The sequence below is a fragment of the Hyla sarda genome, chromosome 6, assembly GCF_029499605.1.
Source record: "Hyla sarda isolate aHylSar1 chromosome 6, aHylSar1.hap1, whole genome shotgun sequence".
NCBI classification, from domain to species: domain Eukaryota; kingdom Metazoa; phylum Chordata; class Amphibia; order Anura; family Hylidae; genus Hyla; species Hyla sarda.
In genome coordinates this window covers 50988990-51006088 of record NC_079194.1, presented here as the reverse complement: position 1 = coordinate 51006088, position 17099 = coordinate 50988990, and the positions used below count along the sequence as shown (strand labels likewise).

Below are 17099 nucleotides of genomic sequence, written 5' to 3'. Positions count from 1 at the left end.
GAACACAGAGCTCTCTGCTGACATCATGAGCACAGTGCTCTCTGCTGACATCTCTGTCCATTTTAGGAACTGAACTGTTTGCTATGGGGATTTCCTTTTACCCTGGACAGTTCCTAAAAATGGACAGAGATGTCAGCAGAGAGCACTGTGCTCATGATGTCAGCAGAGAGCTCTGTGTTTCAAACGGAAAAGAATTTCCACTGTAGTATTCAGCAGCTAATAAGTACAGGAAGGATTAAGATTTTGTTAATAGAAGTAATTTACAAATATGTTTGACTTTCTGGCATCAGTTGATTAAAAAAAAAAAAATAAAATAAAACGTTTTCCACCGGAGTACCCCTTTAAGGGGCTATACAGAGATCTCTCCCACCCATGATTTATACCAATCATGACTGTTCTATGACAAGGGGAGATCCTATAGGAAAGAAGGTTTCTCCAACAGCCGGGGGTTCTTTACTGTAAGAGCAGTGAGACTATGGAACTTCTGCTAGAAGTAGTGGTCATGGTGAACTAAATAAATAAAAAAAAATTAAAATGGGCATGGATGAATACAGGTTACAGTTCCTAAAGCAGTGTATCCCAACCAAGGTGCCTCCAGCTGTTGCAAAACTACAACTCTCAGCATGCCCGGACAGCCAAAGGCTGAGAGTTGTAGTTTTGCAACAGCCATTGGCTGCAACAGCCTTTGTCTGTCCGGGCATGCTGAGAGTTGTAGTTTTGCAACAGCTGGAGGCACCCTGGTTGGGAAACACTGTCCTAGAGTCTGGTGTAGGGTCCCTAGGTCAGGAATTTAAACAAAACATACCTGGATTATTTTCTCTTTTTCTTGCACAAGTTTCTGGAGATGAATAAAGTTTTCGACAGATTGATTGACGCCGGTGTTTTGTTCTTTCGCTAAGCAGTTCTGACAGACCGACGTCGGATCCATCTTTTCTGAAGAGATCTACAGTCATAAAGGAAAAGACAAATGGAGACACGGCCTGAACAACCATTGTGCTGAACCGTGTGGATGGAGAGAATACCTAAATTATATGGTACCGTATAGAAACACAATAGGGAACACGTATCACCTGCAGTGTTTTAAATAAAGCTCTGCCCATTTACGATTTACTGGATTTACTTAGTAGGGATCGACCGAAATCGATTTTGTTAGGGCCGATACCGATAATCTGCGACCTTTCAGGCCGATAGCCGATAATTTATACCGATATTCCGGTATAAGTTATCGGCTATTTCACCCCCAAACCGATAATCGGTCGATCCCTATTTAGAAGTACACCACTTTAAAGGAGTATTCCAGGAAAAAAAATTATTTTTTTTATATCAATTGGCTCCAGAAAGTTAAACAGATTTGTAAATTACTTCTATTAAAAAATCTTAATCCTTCTAATAATTATCAGCTGCTGAAGTTGAGTTTCTCTTTTCTGTCTGGCAACAGTGCTCTCTGCTGACATCTCTGCTTATCTCGGGAACTGCACAGAGTAGAAGAGGTTTGCTATGGGGATTTTTCTTCTACTCTGGAGAATTCCCGAGACAGGTGTCATCAGAGAGCATTTAGACAGAAAAGAACAACTCAACTTCAGCAGCTCATAAGTACTGAAAGGATTAAGATTTTATTTTTTATTTTTTTTAATAGAAGTAATTTACAAATCTGTTTAACTTTATGGAGCCAGTTTTTTTCCTGGATAACCCCTTTAAAGTAAATCCAGTGGCCTTAGATGCACCTGGAGATGGTGTATAATTCTGCAACTTTAGGTGTCATAAGTCGGCCCTAAAGTAGCACATGAGAAGGGCGTGCACCCTTTCAGCCTCCTTTATGACTCCTTGCTATAAATAGGATAAATCCACAAAAGTTTTGAGCAAACATCGCCATTTCTGTGAAAAAGCTGGCTCAGCGTTTTCCTAGGACACGCCCCTTCCTGAGCAGTGGATGTCAGAATGAGTGAGCAGCAGAACAAAAAGGGATTGGTGAGCCAAATACAGAAGCTAGACATATGAAAAAGAGACGTAAAGCATCTGCATGACCCAGTGAGCATTATTTTTTCTGTGATATGACAGGTATGCTTTAAAGGGGTATCCAGGTCTGGAAAAACATGGCCACTTTCTCCCAGAAACAGAACCACCGTTTGTGTATGGTATTTCAGCGGAGTTCCATTGAAGTGTATGGAGCATGTATAGCCTGAGGATAGGTGTACCACTGTTTTAAAAGAAAAAAAAAAACTATATCTTTTTTTACCCTAGATAACCCCCTTTAAAATGTCACTTTGTTACTGTGGTAACGGGGTGTGATGAGGGCAGATGTTGTTACCCAAAGGGGCAGATGGAATTAACCTCTTGTATTCGTGACGCCATGGCGTGGTTTATCCTCAATACCACCCGAAGGTATACCGCTAGCTCCTGGGCTAGGCACGGGGGCAATAATGACTCCAATGCCAAGTTACAGATAACGGTAGCTTTACTGAGGGTAGACAGATGGTAAAGTCTATACAGTTCAGCCAGGGCCCACGGAGGTGATCAGTGACTCAGAGACCTTAAGGGCTTGCTGGGACTTGTAGTAGCACTGGACAATTTAATGCAGGCCACGCTGACTTGACAGTTACTGACAGGGACTGACTTGACTAGACTGATGACTGACAATGCTGTGACTGTAGATTACTTGCAATTGGCTGTGGCTGCAGACTGGACTTGAGGCCTCCAATGACTCTGGACACACACACTAGGACTCGACTTGACTGGACCTCAGCGACAAGAGCAGAGCTCAAAGAGAGTGAGAGAGCTCCTCCCAGGGGTAATATAGGGGAGACCAGCAGGGAGCCCATAGGTCACCCCTGGGATCACTTGGTCACTGATTCCTCCTTGGTAACAATCATATGGTACATTTCTTAAAGCAAAAATGAGCCGACCGGAGTCATTGTCTGACTCCGGTCGGCTCATTAAAGTGAATGGGTTTTGGCGCCGTTCCGGGTGGGATATGGGAACTCCCAGATTTGAAATTTCCCAGCCGGATCCGGCAGCCGTTGGCTGTAAACGTAGTGTGAATGCAGCCTTACCTAGGCGTCTATACATCACACAGAGAGTCTCATAGGATCCATGCCCCAGACTCTCCAGGCGTTGTACTGCTGCCTATGTAACGGCACCAAACACAATACTAAAGATTGGGGGACTGGACGGAGGTCATTGGGAGCAGCAGGCGATCAGTGCTAGGTGAATATTTATTTTTCCCCTACCTACCTTAGCACCATATTTTTTTTTTAATGGCTGGATAACCCCGTGGTTCAGGCAGCATGAAACTAGTGACAGGTTCCCTTTAAACCCCACTCCAACCTGCACTGCTTTTCTACTGCTATCCGGTCTATGCAGCTATTCCTTACCATTGCTAGGAGATCCATGACCTCCCTCATGTGCTCTTCAGCCTGTTGGTTTCTAGCAAAGACGGCGTCTTGCAGCATCTTCTCTTTCCTCTGAAGACACATCTTAAGTTCTTCAATGATATCACCGCTACAAATATCCGACTTCCCAAGGAAACAAGTCCTGATCTCCTATAAGAAGAGGATGCATAATAACTATAGGACTATGTAGCAATGTTTGGATCTGAAAATAAATCTGAAAGGAAATTATGTAGAGTCATGCAAAAGTATCATGTAAATTGGAAAACAGGTACATATATATATCTGTACATGGCGTTAAAGGGGTATTCCAGGGAAATAACTATATATATATATATCTGTACATGGAGTTAAAGGGGTATTCCAGGGAAATAACTATATATATATATATCTGTACATGGAGTTAAAGGGGTATTCCAGGGAAAAAACGTATATATATATATATATATATATATATATATATATATATATATATATATATATATAGTAAATGTGAGTAGCCGTATTAGTCCAGTGATGCAAATCATAAAATGTTACAGTATCATGTAAAACCTTTTTTATTGGACAAACAGCATTTTGTAGAGACAAGCTCTCGGGATGAAAGCTAAAGGGAGGAATCCCGAAAGCTTGTCTCTACATAACGCTGTTAGTCCAATAAAAAAGGTATTACAAGATACTGTAACATTTTATGATTTGCATCTCATATATATATATATATATATATATATATATATATATATATATTTATTTATTAACTGGCTCCAGAAAGTTAAACAGATTTGTAAATTACGGTAGAAGACAGACATGGTCGCACATCTACATTTTGCATATTGATCTAATTGCTTCTCAGCATAAATTCAAAAACTAACAGGTTGTTAGTAAACATTTTGATCAAAAGGTACAAAGCCCACTCACCACGTCAAGGCCACCTATTTAGAGTGGGTCCCTAACGTACCCAGCATAAAATGGCGTAGCACTGGGCGGCGACCACCACCGCCGCAACACCAGTGCCCACAGGGGGAACGACCCACTGGCAGAGCGGCCCCAATGCCGCTCAAACCAGTCCATGGGTCGCACCTCCACACAGACACGGCGCCACGGCAGCAACGGACGCCGCACTGCACCACACCAGTGTGAACAGGATGCTACAGCTCACTTACCATGTGCTCCCAGTCAGACTGGGAGGCTGCTAGGAAAGAAAAGGCCCTTGTGTAGCTAACTACTACTTATATAGGGTTGGGCTGAGGGGGTGGGGCAGAGTGCAGACACATGTTAAAACAAGAAAAAAAAGGAGGGGATAGAAAACAGTGTGAATTCAGGTAGAAGAAACAGACATGGTCGCACATTTACATATTGTATTTTGATCTAATTGCTTCTCAGCATAATATCAAAAACTAACAGGTTGTTAGTATACATTTTGATCAAAAGGTACAAGCCCACTCGCCACGTCAAGGCCACCTAGCACCCAGTGCTACGCCCTTTTATGCGAGGGACGTTAGGGTCCCACTCAAATTAGGTGGCCTTGACGTGGCGAGTGGCTTGTACCTTTTGATCAAAATGTATACTAACAACCTGTTAGTGTTTGATATTATGCTGAGAAGCAATTAGATCATTATACAAGATTGTAGATGTGCGACCATGTCTGTCTTCTACCTGAATTCACACTGTTTTCTATCCCCTCCTTTTTTTTTCTTGTTTTACCATGTGTCTGCACTCTGCCCCACCCCCTCAGCCCAACCCTATACAAGTAGTATTTAGCTACACAAGGGCCATTTCTTTCCTAGCAGCCTCCCAGTCTGACTGGGAGCACATGGTACGTGAGCTTCAACACCCTGTTTGCACTGGTGTGGTGCTGTGCGGCGCCCGTTGCTGCCGTGGCGCCGTGTGTGTGTGGGGTGCGGCCCGGAGACTGGTTTGAGCGGCATTGGGGCTGCTCTGCCAGTGGGTCGTTCCCCCTGTGGGCACTGGTGTCGCGGTGGTGGTGGTCGCCGCCCAGTGCTACGCCATTTTATGCTGGGGACGTTAGGGACCCACTCAAATTAGGTGGCCTTGACGTGGCGAGTGGGCTTGTACTTTTTGATCAAAATGTATACTAACAACTTGTTAGTTTTTGAATTTATGCTGAGAAGCAATTAGATCAATATGCAATATGTAGATGTGCGACCATGCCTGTTTCTTCTACCTGAATTCAGATTTGTAAATTACGTCTATTAAAAAATCTTAATCCTTCCAATAATTATCAGCTGCTGAAGTTGAGTTGTTCTTTTCTGTCTGTCAACAGTGCTCTCTGCTGACATCTCTGCTTGTCTCAGGAACTGCACAGAGTAGAAGATGGTTTTCTATGGGGATTTGCTTTTACTCTGGACAGTTCCCGAGACAGGTTTCATCAGAGAGCACTTAGACAGAAAAGAACAACTCAACTTCAGCAGCTCATAAGTACTGAAAGGATTAAGATTTTTTTTTATAGAAGTAATTTACATATCTGGTTAACTTTCTGGAGCCAGTTGATATATAAATTATTATAATTTTTTTTTTAAAGGGGTTATTCAGGAAAAAACAAGTGACATTATAGTTCTTGCAAGGCGAAAGTGACGACTAATGGAAGATGACAGCATCTTTTTAAGGCAAATGTCCACCCGGACATTCCGCAGGTGCCGGCAGCACATGCCGGCGCTAGGATTATGCACTATATAGACGGCAATGCATTTCTGAGCGGATACCTAGGAAAGAATTGACAAGTCAATTCTTTCTGCGGTGGCCAGAATTGGAATACCTGCGGCAGAAATTCCGCGGGGTGCACGGTGCAGCAGAATCCTATTGGAAGCAATAAGACTCTACTACAACGGAATTTCTCTGGATTTTTCAGCCGGATTCCAGTCGCAAATTCCGCTGCGTGAACAAAGCCTAACTGAGACTTTCTCCTGTGTGTTTAATGGGGTAATCCAGCACTTTATTGTGTCTGATCGTGGGGGGTCCAACCGGGGGGGGGACCCCAGGATCTCCAAAAAGGGACCCAGACTCTCATGCATTAAATAGTGTCGCCATGCACTTTCCATGCATTGTCTATGGGAGAACTTGAGATACCTGAGTACAGTGCTCGGGTATCTCTGCAATCAGACATTTATCTCCATTCCCAGTGTTTCCCAACCGGGGTGCCTCCAGCTGTTGCAAAACTACAACTCCCAGCATGCCCGGACAGCCTTCGGCTGTCCGGGCATGCTGGGAGTTGTATTTTTGCAACAAGATTTCTGGAATCCTACTGTACAGTTCCTACCATTCACATATTTAGTGTATTCGTTCACCATATACATTACTTCTCACCTCGATTTCTTTGTTCCTTTCTTGCAGGTTTTTCTGCAGCTGCAGTATGATGGATTCTCTCTCGCTCAGGGAGCATCTGTACTTTTCCTCGGTTTCCTGTTTTAACCACTGAAGGTTCTTGTACGCGGCGGATATCTGTTCCAGCTCCATGTCTTTGGCCTTCACCAGATTGTCCAAACTCTAAAATGTATGCATTATGTCTAAACTTGTTAAGGGCACATAGACATTCCATTGTATATGCATGCCCCAGAACATGCATGCTGTATATACATTAGGGGGGGATCCTATACTATAAACTGGAAACCAATGACAATATGGTTATTGACTTGTATACCTACTTCTGTGATAATACTACCTTCATACTGGAGCTAACAGCAATTGCTGAAGGTCCAAATCCCAACACCCTCACTGATCCGGTAACCGGTCATTAAAGGGTACCTTTCATCAAAAAAAAACTTTTGACATATTATAGATTAATGTATGCAGAATAACTTTCCAATTGCATGTTATTAAAAAATATGCTTCTTTCTATTACATTTTCCACTTTGAAAAAATGACCACTAGAGGTCTCCCTACCAGTCCTGGCCGCAAGCCCTTTTTATAGATTTCAGACTCATGCTGGAGTCCTAAATCTCAGACTGCAGCCGGGACACAGACAAGCTCAGCGGGCAGCTCTGAATCTTCTCCTCTCTGTTTACAACTGCATGTGCAGAGAGAAGAAAGATCGGAGCTCAGATAGTAAAATGAATGAGGGCATGCAGTAAGGCAGAGTCAGGAGTATGCCCTGCTGTGCTATGAGCACAGTGCTGGCTCCTGCCGGTCTGATTGACAGGCAGGGAGCAGTGCTGAGCTTGTCTGTGTCCCGATCTAGATTTAGGAATCCAGCATGAGTCTGAAATCTATAAAATGGGATTGCGGCCAGGACTGGTAGGGAGACCTCTAGTGGTCATTTTTTCAAAGTGGAAAATTAAAGAAAGAAGCATATTTTTTAATAACATGCAATTGGAAAGTTATTCTGCATACATTAATCTATAATATATCAAAAGTTTTTTTTGATGGAAGGTACCCTTTAAAGAAAAAAAAACTTTTGATATGTCCTAGGGGCACATCAAAAATGTTCAACCATCAGGGTGTAAGTGTTAAGACCCCCACCGATAACAAAAACAACCAATCCCTGCTCCGGGTGTCTATGAGACCAGGATCACCCAATAAACCTACATCATGGATCCAGTGTGGTCATGTGACACAGAGACGCCAGAGAATGCACTAAGAGCACATTTCTCCTGTCTCCTTCTTGTAATCGGTAAGGGTCTGAACACTCAGACCACAACAGATTAAAACTTTTTCATGACAGGAGACACTGAAAGGGCCACAGGGCTCTGGCGAGTGATGTTGTCTCTTCATTGTATATTAGGCACAGCACCATACATTTTACAAACACATCTAAAACTACATCTGCTACATAAGAGAATAAATTACAATGATGAAACTATATTCTAATGCATAATATATATATATATATAGATATATATATATATAGATATATATATATACACACATATACACACACATATATATACATATATGTATATAAATATATATACCGCTGCACAATCCCAATAGAATAATACTAGTCACAGCTTTAAAGGGAAAGTCTATAACAGTATTTTCCAACAAATTTGCTTCCAGCTGTTGTGATAATACAACTCCCAGCATGCCCGGGCATGCTGGAGGCACAATGGTTGGGAAATAGGGGTCTAAAAGGTAAAATGATTTGTAGATTCAGGTTATAATAAGTATACAGTTTTCCATAGGTATTGCGGGAATGTGCTTTACATGGTGTTGCCAAAAAATATTCTTCTTTTTACAATTTGTGAACCAAACTATCTAAAAAAAAAGTGATAATACTGTACTATATAGACAGGAATTAATATTAAATTATTACTAAAATTTCTACCAGAAGAGTGAAGGATTGGACATGAATACCTTCTATGCTTTCAAAAATAAAAGAACATACGTTTATGGTCTCCTCATTCCCAGAAAGAACATTACTCAGCCTCTCCAAGTCGTGTTCTCTCTCCCGGATTACGATCTTTAGGCGCTGCACCTCCTTCTCTTTCTCTTCTACCGCACAAAATTTCTCGTCCACGGCTTTCTGTTTTTTTTTTTTTTTTATTGGGCAAAATTAGAAGAATTATTTTTATTCTGTATTTTTTTTATGAAAGTCACCTCATATAACATCAAACATAGATCCAATAGCGGTAGTCTAAGCAGTGCTCAAGGAACCACTAAGGTAAAGCCGGATCCGCCGTCTGGGCACCGATCGGTGATGTATCAGGAAAGCGGTGCCGGAAGTTAAAGGGGCTGTTTTATTAATATATAAGACAACAACTTTCTAGGGGCATCTCTCCTCTTCATCAGGTTGCATTAAATATGGACTACTACCTTTAAAATTATGAAGTGTTTACACAGGTATGAATACATCATAGGAAGTACAGAAGAACACAGTGTCCATTCATCTTAGGCCTCACTTAAGTTATTCTGCTAAAAACACTTATAACCTATCCTTAGTATAACACTTCCGCTCCACTCCTGCCGCCATACTGCTCTTCTCATCCCTGCTTACTGTTTTGTACTTTACTGCATCTCCTGGGTCTGATCCCATTTCTGACCTACAATCTGTGCTGCCCATCCTGACAACAAATTTGCTGCAAGCCCAACACCTTGGCCTGGACTCAGACTTGACTCTTCCTCACCCTTCGGTGATTCACACTGGTGCTTCTTTTTGGCCTGGACGGCCAACCACCACCTACACCTGGACTACTCCCAGAGGTGGCGACCTGGTGGTGCCCTAAAGCCGAGATGCATCTACAGTATAGGGATTGAAGTAGGGCTGGGCTAGGGATGACCAAATGTGTGTATCACGGTATTTTTTAAACTTTTGGCGGTTCCACGGTATATAACGGTATTTCCCCCCCCCCCCCCTCCCATATTAATTATCAGCCCACATCCCCATCGGGGTAAATACTCACATGTCACCCGCATGCGCTGCCCTCCTCGTCCTGTTTGTTGCGGCCGCCGGCGCTGACACTCTATACTGTGCGGTATCCCTATGCATGGGCTGCAGAAGGTAAACAAAAGAAACTTTAACTCACCTACGTCAGCCTTATGCTGGGGACGGGAACGTCGGACAGCTGTCAGCCTATCACCGGCCGTAGCGATGTTCCGCCTCGGCCAGTGATAGGCTGAGCCCACTTTCATGTAAGAAGCCGGCTTCTTACATGACAGTGGGCTCAGCCTATCACCGGCCGAGGCGGAACATCGCTGCGGCCGGTGATAGGCTGACGGCTGTCCGACGTTCCCGTCCCCAGGAAACAAGTGAGGTTGGTATCGGACCAACGGGAGGTGAGTTAAAGTTTATTTTGTTTATTTGTTGCAGCCCGGGCATAGGGATACCGCACAGTATAGAGCAGTGGTCTCCAACCTGCGGACCTCCAGATGTTGCAAAACTACAACTCCCAGCATGCCCGGACAGCCATTGGCTGTATGGGCATGCTGGGAGTTGTAGTTTTGCAACATCTGGAGGTCCGCAGGTTGGAGACCACTGGTATAGAGTGGTATAGAGTGTCAGCGTTGTCAGGTTGAGGAGGGCAGCGCATGCGGGTGACATGTGAGTAGTACCCTGATGGGGACAGCGCTGGGCTAATAATTAATTGGGGGGGGGGGGCAGAACAGCGCTCGCAGGTCACATAGGATTAGTTCCCCGATGTGGGGACAGCGCAGCGCTGGGCTGATTTATTCATTCCCGAGGGGGAGGGACCAAACCAGATTGCGGTATGGGTTAAAATTCATATCGTGCAGCACAAAAATTTCGGTATTCGGTATGAATCGGTATATACCGCCCAGCCCTAGATTGAAGGATGATAACCAAGGGACCACGAGACAAGACCTCAGGAGTAGCCAAAAGCCAAATCGGTTAGGTGGCAAAGTGGCTCCACATCCTCTGTTCTTTACAAACTGTGATGAATGGGTCATGGCTGGGATCCCCACAGTTGACTAGAACAGGGTTCCAACAAACCTAAATTCCTCCTTACTGGACGACTGCAGTTAGGAGGAGTTTGAGTGGAGCTTCTTCTGAATGAGCGTGCGCCCTACTGCTTTATTCAATGTCTATGGTACTGACCAATATATGCAGCTGCAGGGTGCGTGACATGGGGATAATGATGACATGCCAATAAGTAACTTTATATTACACAATGAAACAATAGAAAATTCTCACCAAGTATTTATATTAAAGAGAACCTGTCATCAAACCATATTTTCTAAACTTACTCAGATTACATTCCCTAACTACTCCTAACACCCCTCCTTCCCTTAATTTTTTACGAGCTTTAAAAATCTCTGTATCATACCTTGCTCACATGGTGTGAGCTCCCGGCAGGAGAAAGTGGGCGTTCCCCAGGAGGCGTGAGGTCACTGAAGCCTGTGAGAGCTGTGCATCGCCGTGCCTCACAAGCACTTCCTGAGTTTGGTCTCCTGCCAGGCTGGGAGGAGACCAAACTAACTGTTTGACTTGTGCAGGGAACAGAAAAGAGCCACCTAGTGGCATATAAAGGGTGAGAATTTTAACCAGCAAATTTTAGCCAGCAAGTAAACAGCCTAGTGTCTTCTAATTACATAAGGAACAATGTATTAACCCCTTCCTGTCCTAGGACGTATGCATACGTCCCAGTTGCTAGCTAGTTAGTGCCACTGGACGTATACATACATCCTGGCGATATCCTGCCCAGCCCAACGCGCTGCAGGAGATCGCCGGTAGAACCCGGCTGTCATTCACAGCCGGGGTCCCGCCACAGCTTCCAAGACCGGGATTGCGCGGGTCTCAGCAGCATTAACCCCATAGATGCCTTGATCAGTACTGATCACGGAATCTATGGGGTTGACATGGTGAGGAGACTCCCCCTGTTCACCATAAATGTTTTTCACAAAAAATGTGGCATAAATCAACAAAGATTTACCACTAATATAAAGTACAATATGTCACAAAAAATCTCAGAATCGCGTTGCTAAGTAAAAGCATTTCAAAGTTATTACCACTTAAAGAAACACAGGCCTGATGTGAAAAATTGGGCTTGTTCATTAAGGTAAAAATAGGTGGCGTCCTTAAGGGGTTAAATGTTTAGTTTGGCGACAGGTACTCACCAAGGCAGATAAACAAACATATATTGTATATAATATTCCAAGACAAATAATGTGTGTACCTCTAGGGCAGCATCTCGCTCTCTGATTCTTTGCCGTAGTTTTTCCATCATATGTTCGTTACCTCCGGGGACTTTTTCTAAACCCTGTTGATAATGCAGGACGTCCATATACTCCTGCAAGAATAAAGAAATAAAGAATAATTAATAAATTTAGTGACTGTACGGTTCGATAATAACCCGTGGAAATTTCCCTTTTCCTGGTCCCTTTGTTCACCTGGCTCCAGCAATGGCTCAATACATGTGTCAATTGGTCATCACTGGAGCCTGGGAAACAAAGAACGTGGGGACCAGGAAAACATTCGCAAATCTGTATTTTAATGCTGTGGAACGCAGGTACTTTTTCCTGTATAACAATTCTGCAACAAGCGGATGAGATTTCTAAATCCTCTGATGGGAGATTTAGGTCCCCATTCTTGAGATCGCAGAAGATCCCAGCAGTCGGACCCACCATGATGTGACACTTATCCCCTGTCCTGAGGATAGGGGATAACCCCTTTAGGGTGGGTCGGTCACATGTGGCACATCCGTAACGGGTTTCCCACAGTTAAAACTCTGCTTGCAGTTCGCTGCTGTGGAATTCCACAAGTGCAATTTCAGCAGAGGAAAATCCACAAATAGATTTTGTTGCTGCCCATTGAAGTCAATGGATTCAGCCAGTGGAATTTCAGCTGCAGAAAACCCGTTGTTGATGCGCTACATGTGACCCATTTTTTTTTTTTTTAATCCTGCCCAGCTGCTGGAATGAAAACAAAAAACTGGACTTCCCTCCCACCGCTCCCTGATACCTCCCCCCTGCTCCTGTCCTCCGATGTGATCTGCTTCCTGGTTCTTGTGGTTGACTCGTCAGACTGCAGCTCAGCTAAATTGCTGTCCGCATCGATGTCCCAGTGATAGGCTAAGAGGCAGTGTGATGTATTGAGCCACGAGACCAAGGCCGGGGCTTGATACATCACAGATAAAAAGCTGAGATTAGGAGCACTCCCTTTAAAAAGAGTGCTCCTAATCTCAGCTTGTTACCTGTATAAAAGATCCCTGAGAGCCAGAACCATTACTGAAAGGGGGTCAAATACTTATTTCACTGAGTAAAATGCAAATCAATTTCTAACTTATTTGAAATGTGTTTTTCTGGATTTTGTTTATATTCTGTGACCATTAAAGGAGACCTGCAGCTATAGACATTTATCCCCCGAACGCTGGGACCCCCCGCAATCTCCTGTACGGGGCCCCGGCTCTGCTGCGGCTCTTTCCGTGCAGGAGGCGTGTCGGCCGCAGCATGACGCCGCAGCTTACACAGCCCTTTCATGCATCTCTATAGGAGAGGCGGAGATGCAGCAATCGTGCATCCCCGCCTCTCCCACACAACTGTATGGAGGGGGCCTGTGGTTGACCTCAGTGAGGTTTACAACATGTGCATTAGCCGCACAGAGCCGCAGCAATGCTGGGTCCCCATATAGGAGATGGCGGGGGTCCTAACGGTCCTGCAGATAGGGAATAAGTGTCTAAGGCTGCATTCCCACCTTGTTTTCACTGTACGGGTGCCGGACCCAGCTGGGGAGGGGAAAACCGGGCGCTCTTGTACCCCAGCCGGACCAGCGCTGAAATCCATTTACTTTAATGAGCAGAGTCAAAAGGTGACCTATGGTTTTAGGTCCGGTCACAAAACCGCATACGGGTCATAAATGAGCTGATCGGAGTCACCGTTTGACTCCGGCCGGCTCATTAAAGGGGTTATCCAGGAAAAAACTTTTTTTTAATATATCAACTGGCTCCAGAAAGTTAAACAGATTTGTTAATTACTTCTATCAAAAAATATTCATCCTTTTAGTACTTATGACCTTCTGAAGTTGAGTTGTTCTTTTCTGTCTAAGTGCTCTCTGATGACACGTGTCTCGGGAAACGCCCAGTTTAGAAGCAAATCCCCATAGCAAACCTCTACTACTCTGTGCAGTTCCCGAGACAAGCAGAGATGTCAGCAGAGAGCACTGTTGCCAGACAGAAAACAACAACTCATCTTCAGCAGCTGATAATTATTGAAAGGATTAAGATTTTTTAATAGAAGTAATTTACAAATCTGTTTAACTTTCTGAAGCCAGTTGATATATATATATATATATATATATATATATATATAAAATAATTTTCCTGGGATACCCCTTTAAAGTAAATGGATTTCAGAGATGGTCCGGCTGGGGTATGGGAGTGCCCAGTTATCCCCTCCCCCAGCTGGATTCCAGCACCCATGCAGTGAAAATGAGGTGTGAATGCAGCCTAAGACTGCAGTACTCCTTTAGAATTGTAAACTGATAATTTTTTTGTTAATGGGCAAACATAATTAAAGGGTAGCTCCCACCATCCTATTTTTTTTTTCTGTCCCTGCCTATTGCCAATCTATCCCTAACCCCCTCCCTGCTTTAAATTTTTATTTTTACTATATAAAAAATGCCTTTTGTCTGCCTGGCAGTGTGCTCACTACCAGGCAGACTTCCCCAGCAGGCACCACGTCACTGAGGCCTGCTGGGGCGGACTTCCGCCCTTAGTTCATCTACACATGGTGCCTCCAGCTGTTTCATCACTACAACTCCCAGCTTGCCCTGACATCTATTGGCTGTCAGGGCATGCTGGGAGTTGTAGTATTGAAACAGCTGGAGGCACCCTGTGTAGATAAACTATTAGTTACATGCGGCGCTAGCCTGTCCCCTCCGTCTCCCTCCCCCAAACCCCCCCCCCCTGCGCCATACCCCGTTCCCTCCATCACAACACCCACCCCCCATTACACTTACTGCAGAGTCCGGCAGCGGGCGTGCAGGGACAGCGGCGGCGACGAGGCGGTGGCGGCGGAGGCGGTGATGTGCGGGAGGAGTGGCCTCCCAGCCAGTGGCCGGGGAGCCAATGCGCTCGCTCCCGCCTGTCTGATTGACATTTTTGTCTCCTCTATGGATATATATAGACTTACGGAAGTATAGCGTACATAATTCATCACTCACTTGCAGTATTTGCTCTTTCTGCGATACGGTTTGCTTTAACCTCTCGATGTTCTGCTCCTGAGCGACCAGCTTAGTACATTTCTCTTCTTCCAGGTTCTGAAGATGCTGACTCTTCTCCTGCAGTTCTCTCTGAAGATTATGTAGTGCTCCGTGCAACTCCTGACAAACAATGTCCATGATATTATAAGTGTATAAATATCATCTTAATAAAAAGTGTTTAGTGTTACTTTAAAGGGGTATTTTTTTTTTTTAATCAACTGGTGCCAGAAAGTAAAACAGATTTGTAAATGACTTCTATTAAAAAGAAATCTTAATCCATCCAGTACTTATTAGCGGCTGTATACTACAGAGGAAATTCTTTTCTTTTTGAATTTCTTTTCTGTCTGACCACGTGCTCTCTGCTGACATCTCTGTCCATTTTAAGAACTGTCCAGAGTAGGAGAAAATCCCCATAACAAACATATGCTGCTCTGAACAGTTCCTAAAATGGACAGAGATGTCAGCAGAGAGCACTGTGGTCATGATATCAGCAGAGAGCTCTGTGCTCCAAAAAGAAAAGAATTTCCTCTGCAGTTTTAGGCAGCTAATAAGTACTGGAAGGATTAAGATTTTTTTAATAGAAGTCATTTACAAATCTGTTTAACTTCTGACACCAGTTGATTTAAAAAAAAAAAAAAAAATAAGGTTTTCCACCGGAGTACCCCTTTAGTGACTACATTGTGAGTAAATGTTCACATAATCCAATTTTATAATACACTAAAGATCAGTGTTTCCCAACTAGTGTGCCTCCAGCTGTTGCAAAACTACAACTCCCAGCAGGCCCGGACAGCCGTTGGCTGTCCGGGCCTGCTGGGAGTTGTAGTTTTGCAACAGCTGGAGGCACACTGGTTGGGAAACACTGATCTAGATAGATGTTATAGTCAATTCTCATACTAAAACATGACTCACTATGACTACACATTGCCCTAGCTGACAATCATCCTCACAATTTTCCCCTGATGGCCGATGTCGAGGATAAGATATCAACATACCCGACCCTTTTGTCCTCTTGGGAGACAGGCTGCCACTAGAGGTGTCTGGCAGCAGCTTACTCACCATTCCCTTTACAGAACACGTGCACACTTGGCCAAGTTAAATGTACGTGTGTGTATGGGGGGAGGTCATAAGAAATGGTCATGGGGTGACCTAATGGCCACTGGCACCTATCTTAGATAAATGGCCGGCATTACTTGCAGTGGGTATTAAAGGGGTACTCCAGAGGGGGAAAAAAAAAATTCAAATCAACTGGTGCCAGAAAGTTATACAGATTTGTAAATGACTTCTATTTAAAAATCTTAATCCTTCCAGTACTTATCAGCTGCTGTATGCCCCAGAGGAAGTTGTGTAAATCTTTCCCGTCTGATCACAGTGCTCTCTGTCTGTGTCAGGAAGCAAATCCCCATAGCAAACCTCTCCTGCTCTGGACAGTTCCTGATACAGACAGAGGTGTCAGCAGAGAGCACCGTGGTCAGACCGGAAAGAACTACACAACTTTCTCCGGAGAATACAGCAGCTGATAAGTACTGGAATGATTAAGATTTTTAAAAAGAAGTAAATTACAAATCTGTTTAACTTTCTGGCACCAGTTGATTTGAAAACATTTTTTTTTTCCCCTTCGGAGAACCCCTTTAACATTGTATGGTAAGACCAGAATAAGGTGGTACCTGGTTGTGTTTCCACGTTGTTTCTTTTTGTTGTTGTCCTTCTAATAAGTCAACCTGCAGCAACCTCTGCGATCTCTTCACATCGGTCAGCTGCCGTTCCTTTTGTCGGAGAGCCATTTGCTTTTTCTGAAGTTCCATCTGGGTAGAGAACAACGTGTTCTGCAGCTCCAAAAACTGCAGCTGTGTCGGCATTACCTGAAAACTCTAGGGAAACGCAGAACAGATCAAGTCCTATCTCTATGGCCAGAGTGTTGAGGTGGCAGCGGAACGCGTCATCGCTTTCATTGGGTGGTCCCTGGTGGCTTTTTCCTGCCCCACCAGCCTTGATTGAGATACCCATTCTTGTCTTAGTCTACAGTGGTCCCTCAACATACGATGGTAATCCGTTCCAAATGGACCATCGTTTGTTGAAACCATCGCATGTTGAGGGATCCGTGCAATGTA

General features: G+C 44.1%; 1 protein-coding gene across 1 annotated transcript in view; it reads right to left on the bottom strand.

Moving 5' to 3' along the window:
* Positions 1 to 17099, bottom strand: part of PDE4DIP (phosphodiesterase 4D interacting protein) — a 190313-nt gene that overhangs the window by 82222 nt on the left and 90992 nt on the right. The window contains exons 10-16 of the mRNA XM_056528102.1: positions 16656 to 16859; positions 14953 to 15111; positions 11969 to 12082; positions 8725 to 8862; positions 6708 to 6887; positions 3372 to 3539; positions 806 to 943 (exon numbers count right to left, since the gene is read on the bottom strand). Coding sequence (XP_056384077.1) covers positions 806 to 943; positions 3372 to 3539; positions 6708 to 6887; positions 8725 to 8862; positions 11969 to 12082; positions 14953 to 15111; positions 16656 to 16859 — 1101 coding nt within the window. The remainder of the gene's footprint in view (positions 1 to 805; positions 944 to 3371; positions 3540 to 6707; positions 6888 to 8724; positions 8863 to 11968; positions 12083 to 14952; positions 15112 to 16655; positions 16860 to 17099) is intronic.